General features: G+C 52.2%; 1 protein-coding gene across 1 annotated transcript in view; it reads right to left on the bottom strand.

Moving 5' to 3' along the window:
• Window positions 1-2,195: 2,195 nt before the first annotated feature.
• styxl2 (serine/threonine/tyrosine interacting like 2) overlaps window positions 2,196-7,500 on the bottom strand; it is a 9,507-nt gene continuing 4,202 nt past the window's right edge. Inside the window, exons 4-5 of the mRNA XM_084490089.1 lie at window positions 6,738-6,955; window positions 2,196-6,280 (exon numbers count right to left, since the gene is read on the bottom strand). Of these exons, the coding sequence (XP_084346215.1) occupies window positions 3,354-6,280; window positions 6,738-6,955 (3,145 nt within the window). The 3' untranslated portion in view covers window positions 2,196-3,353. The remainder of the gene's footprint in view (window positions 6,281-6,737; window positions 6,956-7,500) is intronic.

Below are 7,500 nucleotides of genomic sequence, written 5' to 3' on the forward strand. Positions count from 1 at the left end.
GGTACTTCCGGGAGGGTGACGACAATGGAGAGGGTTCTGGGAGTTGGAGTCCCGTGTTGTAGTTCCAGGGAGGGGAAGACGGGGGTTGCAAGGGGTTCTGGAGTTGTAGTCCCGCGTTGTAGGTAAAAATAAAAAATAAAGTTAAAAAAAAAATACTATTATTATATTATTATTATTATTATTATTATTATTATTATTATATACTATTTTATTATATAAAAAAATTTAAAGTATTGTTCACGTGATCAATTATTAAGAGAGAATGTGAATTAAGGTAGTTTAGAATTTATTCAATGGGCAGTCTTGTTGGACAAGTCAGGCAGGCAAGATTTATTTATAGATTATATATTAATGATCGATTTGTGAATGGGTTAATTAATTGTATTTTATTTATATATATATTTTTTTGAATTTAGCATTTTATTTTTGAGTTTTAACTAAATCGCTTTAAACAATATTATCATCAGTGCGTTACTTTTTTTTAATTTAATACTGTTTTTTTTTTAAATTACGTAGGGTTATTTGATTCTTAATTAAAACAAACCATTTTGTGTTTTGTCACTTACCTTACCCTATATGAATAAAGACATTTCCAGCATAAACTGACGCAGAAAAGAGAAAAGTCCAAACAAAGATGAACTCCAGCGGTTCCAGCAGAGGGGTATTCCATCCAAGTCGCTAACGAAAGCGGCTCTTAGTTGCTTAAGCCCGGTTCGAACTAGAGCCAACTTCCACTTGAGGCTAAAGCCGTTCCATCAACGCAGTTCAGCCGCGCCTGGCTCAGGTTAGTTCAAGCCAGGCGAACGTTAGGATTACGCGCGTTCACGAGATAGGCCTGTCACCAGCCCAGAACCGTGAAGGGCGAATCATGGATCAAATGTCCGGCCAACAGAAGCTGCTTGTGGAGGTCTGTGAGGAGTACAAGCATATAATAATAACTCAAAAAGGGAACACCGTAACCATTAATAGAAACAGGGAGGCTGCCTGGCACAGCAATCGGCGATCTGTTGAATGCATAAATTAAGCGTAACATATTTTAAATTAAATTTTGACCATGGATTTGAAAGCAGGGAGATAGTCTCGAGTTAACGTGTCGGACTTGCACCAGGTCGTTCGGAGTTCAATCCTCACGCAATTAGTAATATAGGAATGATTAGGCCTACTAGAGAAATCAATTAACTTTTCATGCCATTTATTTTTCATTTATTTGAATATTCTTAATTAGGGAATTAATAAAATGAATAAAGGGAATTACAAAATGTTACAAAAAGTGCTAGACCATTCACCCAGCCGCCGATTCCTGATTACGCGATAATATATAGATTTGTGTAAAAATGTGCTTAAAAATAGCCACAGTAATAATAGATAGCAATTCATTGAATTATTTCATTTGCGTCATTTAATCTTAGACCCTTAGTGAAAATATACGCTGTTTGTAGGTACTTCATATATGTACATTTATGACAAAATTGTGAGGACTAGGCTTGGCGGAACCTTCTGATGGTACAATTGTTGCTGACAGATGGATTTCTCTGAAACACCGCTCAAGTTAACCTTAAGTGACGTTCATGGAACGCAACTCTAGCTGAAAGAAGCCCGGCTAAGCGAAATAAGCCCGGCTTTGCGCTTATTAGCCTGGTTGATGGAATACCCCTCAGCTCCGTGGTTCGTTTATTTATCTGACAAAATGTTCCGTCAATACCACATATTCTACACTAGAGGGCGCTACAACATCTAAAATATAGACGATTGAACTGGGCTCTTCAATCTGCGATAATTAGAATGTTGCTGTCACGGTCTCGTGGTCACAGGGTGGTCATGCGTTTGTAAGTTATGTCACACGCGCTATAATTCATTACGAGTAAAGAAATAGCCCACAGCATTTTAGTCACACAGTGACTAAAATTACTACTGACTAAAAAAAGATAAAAACATTTTAGTCACACAGTGACTAAAATGCACATATGCATTTGCACACATATCACATATTGTCAATCGATATGTGTGTGTGTGTGTGTGTGTGTGTGTGTGTGTGTGTGTGTGTGTGTGTGTGTGTGTGTGTGTGTGTGTGTGTGTCATGACACATGTGCCCCATATCACCACATTAATACTGATCGATACACCTCATCAATGAACAACAGCAAGATACTTTTCCCTTTTGCATAATTCAATCGTTTCTTTATTTTGCTGTCAATCACAAAACACCAACACATTTAATGTCTTAAAATATGTGTATTTATAAATAGAATTTCAGAAATCAAGTCATTTTAACAAAACCTATTGTACATATCATGGTGTGTATATGTACATATATATGATATATATATATGATATATGTATATGTATATATATATATATATATATATATATATATATATATATATATATATAAATATGACATGATATATATGTACACTTACTGTCTATTATTTATTCTAATGTAATCCCAAAAGATCAAAAGCATGGGACTGTTATAAAAAAATTAATAAAATACATTTCATTCAAATAAGGAAGCCATTGATTAAATGACTCCCTCTAAACTCATTGTGTGTGTGTCTCTGTGTGTGTGTTGTTGTGTGTGTCTGTGTGTGTGTCTGTGTATGTGTATGTCTGTGTTTTTGTGTATGTATCTGTGTTTGTGTATGTCTGTGCATGTGTATGCGTTTGTGTATGTGTGTGAGTGTGTGTGTCTATGTATGTCTGTGTGTTGTGTGTGTATGTGTGTGTGTGAATGTGTATGTGTGTGTGTTTAAATGTGCCCCCATCTGTGTGTTGCTACTTTCTAAGTGGTACTGATCATCTTCCTCGTGGTTTTTCTTGCATTACATTTTGGAAGGGGCTGTGCTTGTGGAAGATATAGTCCAGTGAATAGAAGACGGAGGTTAGGTGATCGGGGGTTGTGACAAGACAGAAAAAACCGAGGGTAGGTTTCTCAGAAATTAAAAAGAAAAAAAAAAAAAACGTTTCAAAACGTAAAATAATGAATAAAAAAATAAAAAACGTAAACGGCCGTGAAAACACAAAATCCCAAACATCCGCATCCAGTCCCTCTGTCCGTCAAAGACGGCCGACTCCTGATTGGTTCGGACCAAAGGCTTAGTTGTGGTTCCACAACACAACTCAAGGGGGCGGTCACGGACCGCTTACGTCCTTGCGGGACCCTCCTTGCGTCCACCGCGAGGGGCCTGACGCGCGGCCCCCAAATAGGGTAACCTTGCGGCGATGCGAACGCAACAGCGAGGGGCTGTGATTGGTCCGCTCACTAAAACCCCGGGTCGCAGAAAACCGAAACCGGTTTCACGACCGCGTCGGAGCGACCGCGCCGGCCGTCGGAACCGATTAACGGAGGGCTCTTAACTCTGGCCCGCCCTCGCCCCCTGCTGGGCCCTCCAGGCCTCCAGCACCTCGTCGTCAATCACCTCGGCCGCCGCCCTCGCCTTCGCCCTGGCCCTCGTCTGGGCGATGAAAGCCGCCACGTCGTCGTCGTCGTCTTCGTCGCCCGCCGCCGGCGCCCGCCCCCGCGCGGAGTGCGGGTACCTCGCGGACCCGGAGTCCCCGCCCTCGGACCCCCCCCCGTACGAACCCGGGAGCTCCGCCCGTCCGGTCCCGAGGCCGAGCCCCGCCGCCGCGCCCCTCGGCCCAGCTCTCGACGCCCGGTACCCCCTTCCTCCTCCTCCTCCCTCCTCCTCCTCGTCCTCGTCGTCGGACCCCCTGGCGAAGCCGAACTCCGAGGCCGAGGCGTCCAGATCGTCGTAAGGGTCCACCTCTTCCTCTGCCGCCGCCGCCGTGGTCTTCCTCGGCGGCGGCCGCACACTCTGCAGCCAGTCGTCCACGCTCGTGTTCTTGTCGCGCTCCAGCGCCGCGCTCAGGTTCAGGCAGCCCGACTGCCCGTAGCTCCTGGCCGGCTTCTTCTCCTTCTTCCGCTTCTCCTCGGCCAGGAAGTCCTCCTCCCGGCACCTCCTCCTCCGCTCGTCCTCGTCCTCCTCCTCCTCGTCCTCCTCCCTGGGCTTCTTCTTCTTGTAGAGGGTGCTCTTCTTGTTGTCCTCCAGGATCTTCTTGCGCTCGTAGGTGGCCATGCGGCCGCGCATCTCCGTCTTCATCTCCCGGTCCATGGAGTCGAGCTTCTTGAGGTCCACCTGGTCCTGGAAGAGGCTGTAGAGGGGCACGCTGGTGGTGGTGATCTTGCTCCTCCCGGATGCCACGCTGGACCCCGCCGCTACGGACCCCAGGCCGCCGGCGAGCGACCCCGACCCGACGCCGAGTCTCCCCGAAGCGCTGCCACCGGCGGAGAAGATGGAGTCGGCCCGACCGGAGACGCCGCCGACCGGAGGGTACTTCGGGGCGTAGGAGGAGGAGGCGGCGCCGCTCAGCAGCGAGGCCTTGTCGTCGTCCGTGCCGCGCCCGCGCCCGGGTGGCGCCCAGGGGAGCCCGGAGAGCACGCTGCCGGGGGCGGAGGCGGAGGCGGCGGAGCCCACCGACGACCCCGCCCTGGACGGCGGCGGCAGGCTCATCTCGCTCTGCCGCTGCAGGATGGTCTCCGAGACCACGTTGGCGATCCAGTTCTGGATGCTGGCGAGGTTCACCATGGGTTCGCCGCCGGGGCCCGGCACGGTGGGCACGGGGAGTATGGGCGGGACCACCGGCACGCCGTGGAGGGAGGACGGCGGCGCGGCCATACGGGCGCCGCCGGCGCCGGCGCCGCGGGACTGCGACACCGAGGAGATGACCGACGAGCGCCCGCTGAGCATGGACATGGCGTCGTCGTTGGCGCCGGCACTCTGGGGCCCCGTCGCCCAGAAGGCAGACAGCGGTACCGTGCTGCCGCCGCCACCGACGCTCGACTCCGCCTCCCAGCCGCACATGGACTGGCTCTCCTCCAGGTTCTTGCGCGAGCGCTCCAGGATCTCCTCGCGCCGCTGCCGGCGCTTCACCGCCGCCGAGTCCTCGCCGCGGCTCATCTCCACGATCTCGTCCTTGTCCTCCTCGCCGTAGCGCCGCTGCTGCTTCAGCTTCCACGTCTGGTACGCCGTCAGGTTCACGTCCTCCAGGGCCGGCGCCCTCGCCTCCCCCCCCTCCCCGCCGTCCTCGCTGCCCACCCCGGACCCAGACGCGGAGCTCCGCTCGCCGTCCTCCCCTTCTTTCTTGTTCCAGCCGAACTGGATCCTCTTGACGCGCCACCGCTCCAGCGGCGTCAGCTTCTCCTTGTTCCTCTGGCAGAAGTTGTACATGGAGCTCGTGTCCGACATCAGGCTGTGGACGTCGTCGTCCAGCTTCTTCTTGCGCCCTCCTCCTCCTCCTCCTCCTCCTCCTCCTCCTCCACCTCCCGCGGTGACATCATCCCCGGCGTCGGTCGTCGCCGTAGTACCCTCGCTGCTCTCCTCCTCGTCCCGCTTGCGGTACCTGGCCGCCGCCTGCTCCTCGATCTCCCGCAGCCTCTGCTTCCACAGGTCCGAGTAGGAGGTGCAGCTGGTGGTCGACGACGCCGCGTCCGACGGCGGGCGCTTGGGCCGCCGCTGGAGCCGCGCCTTCACCGCCCGCACGTCCTCGCTGAGCGCCACGCTCTCCAGGTCGGCGTCGGCCGCGCCGCCGGGACCCCCCGAGAGGGAGTCGAGGTCGTCGCAGTTCAACGCCGCCTCCCACCAGTCGTCGCTCTGGTACTTCTCGTTGCGCTGCTGCCACTCGCGCACCATGCTGCTCACGCCGTCTTCGCTGTCTTCGTCGTCTTCGCCGCCGCCGCCGCCGTCGGGAAGCACGAATTCCGCCGGACCCTCCGCGGCGCCGCTCCGGGGGTCCGGTCCGTTCCGAACGCCGCCGAACGCCGCCCCGTTCCGCAGGAGGGCGGCGGACGCGCTGGACGCCAGGCTGCTCGCGGCGCTGGTCGCGACGCTCGCCCCGTCGTCCGACTCCTCCTCCATCATGATCGAGTGCGCCCTCACGCCCACCATGCTCTCCACCTCCTCCTCGCCCCCCTCCTCGTCCGTGTCGCCGTCGCCGTCGTCGTCTTCGTCCGGTACGGCGTCGCCGAAGATGCGCGCGCGGGCCCGGGCGTCGATGACCGAGCACTGGCTGAGCGTGTCGTCGTCGTCGTCGCGTTCCTCCATCAGCGACTCGTTGAGCTCGCGGAGCTGCTTCAGGAAGCCCTCGTTGGGGTTGACGGCGCGCTTCTTGCGCAGGGCGGTCAGCGCCTCCAGGATGCTCATGTGGTGGAAGATCATGAGGTAGGAAGCCACCAGCACGGCCGAGCGGCTGACGCCCATCATGGACACCACCAGCACCTTGCCTGCGAAAAGAGGAGACGTTTTAGGGTTTTTTCGTCGGTTTGATCGGAAGAGATTTTAGCATTAGCTTAGTTAGCGTTAGCTTTGAAAGGTAGTTTTGAAAGTTGGCGTTAGCTTTGAAAGGTAGTTTTGAAAGTTGGCGTTAGCTTTGAAAGGTAGTTTTGAAAGTTTTTATAGGAAGCGATTTTATCGGAGGAGATTTCAGCGGAGGAGATTTTATCGGAAGCAAAGGGGGAGTTAAGGTCGGTTAGGGTTCTTTTTTTATCTGGGGTTTTTTTCAGACTAAGAAAAATATTACGGTTAAAAAGCAGTGACCTCAAAATTCCGATAAAATCGCTTCCCGATAAAACACATCCGATAAAACACATCCGATAAAACACATCAGATAAAACCGCTTCCAAACGGTCCCATTTGCCGCTTGCGACAATTCCGGGAAACACGCGGCGGCGGGGAACGCACCTTTATGGGTGAGCAGCGCCTCGTCCAGGAACTCTGCCGTAGTTCGGAAGTGGGGCGCTATGTCGGCGTGGGGGAAGTCGTCCACCTCGATGCCCATGTAGCCCATGCCCATGCCGGCGTAGAACGTCTCCCCGGTGTAGACGCCCGTGCCGTGGGCCGCGTTCAGGATGTGCGTGACGCCCATGCGCTTCAGCCGCGCCTTGTTGACCGCCACGGACCTGAGGAGGACGGGGGGGGGGGGGGTTTGGGTTATGGAATTAACGAATTATGAATTGTGAATGATTTGTCAGCTTAATGGCGAGAGGGGTAGGCGTCACTATGACGGCGATACGCCGGGTTCGGTAAAGTTTGTAAATGTTAGTGTGAGTGAGTGAGTGAGTGAGTGAGAGAGAGAGAGAGAAAGTGAGAGAGTGACTGAGTGAGAGAGGAAATTAGTTTTGAAAGCTAGCTTAAGCTTTTAAAGCTAGTTTTGAAAGTTAGCATTAGCTTTGAAAGCTAGCATTAGCTTTGAAAGCTAGTTTTGAAAGCTAGCATCAGCTTTGAAAGCTAGTTTTGAAAGCTAGCATCAGCTTTGAAAGCTAGTTTTGAAAGCTAGCATCAGCTTTGAAAGCTAGTTTTGAAAGTTAGCATTAGCTTTGAAAGCTAGCATAAGCTTTGAAAGCTAGTTTTGAAAGTTAGCATTAGCTTTGAAAGCTAGCATTAGCTTTGAAAGCTAGCTTAAGCTTTTAAAGCTAGTTTTGAAAGCTAGCATCAGCTTTGAAAG

This window comes from Micromesistius poutassou, assembly GCF_964030765.1.
Source record: "Micromesistius poutassou genome assembly, contig: SCAFFOLD_1544, whole genome shotgun sequence".
In the NCBI taxonomy this organism is placed as follows: domain Eukaryota; kingdom Metazoa; phylum Chordata; class Actinopteri; order Gadiformes; family Gadidae; genus Micromesistius; species Micromesistius poutassou.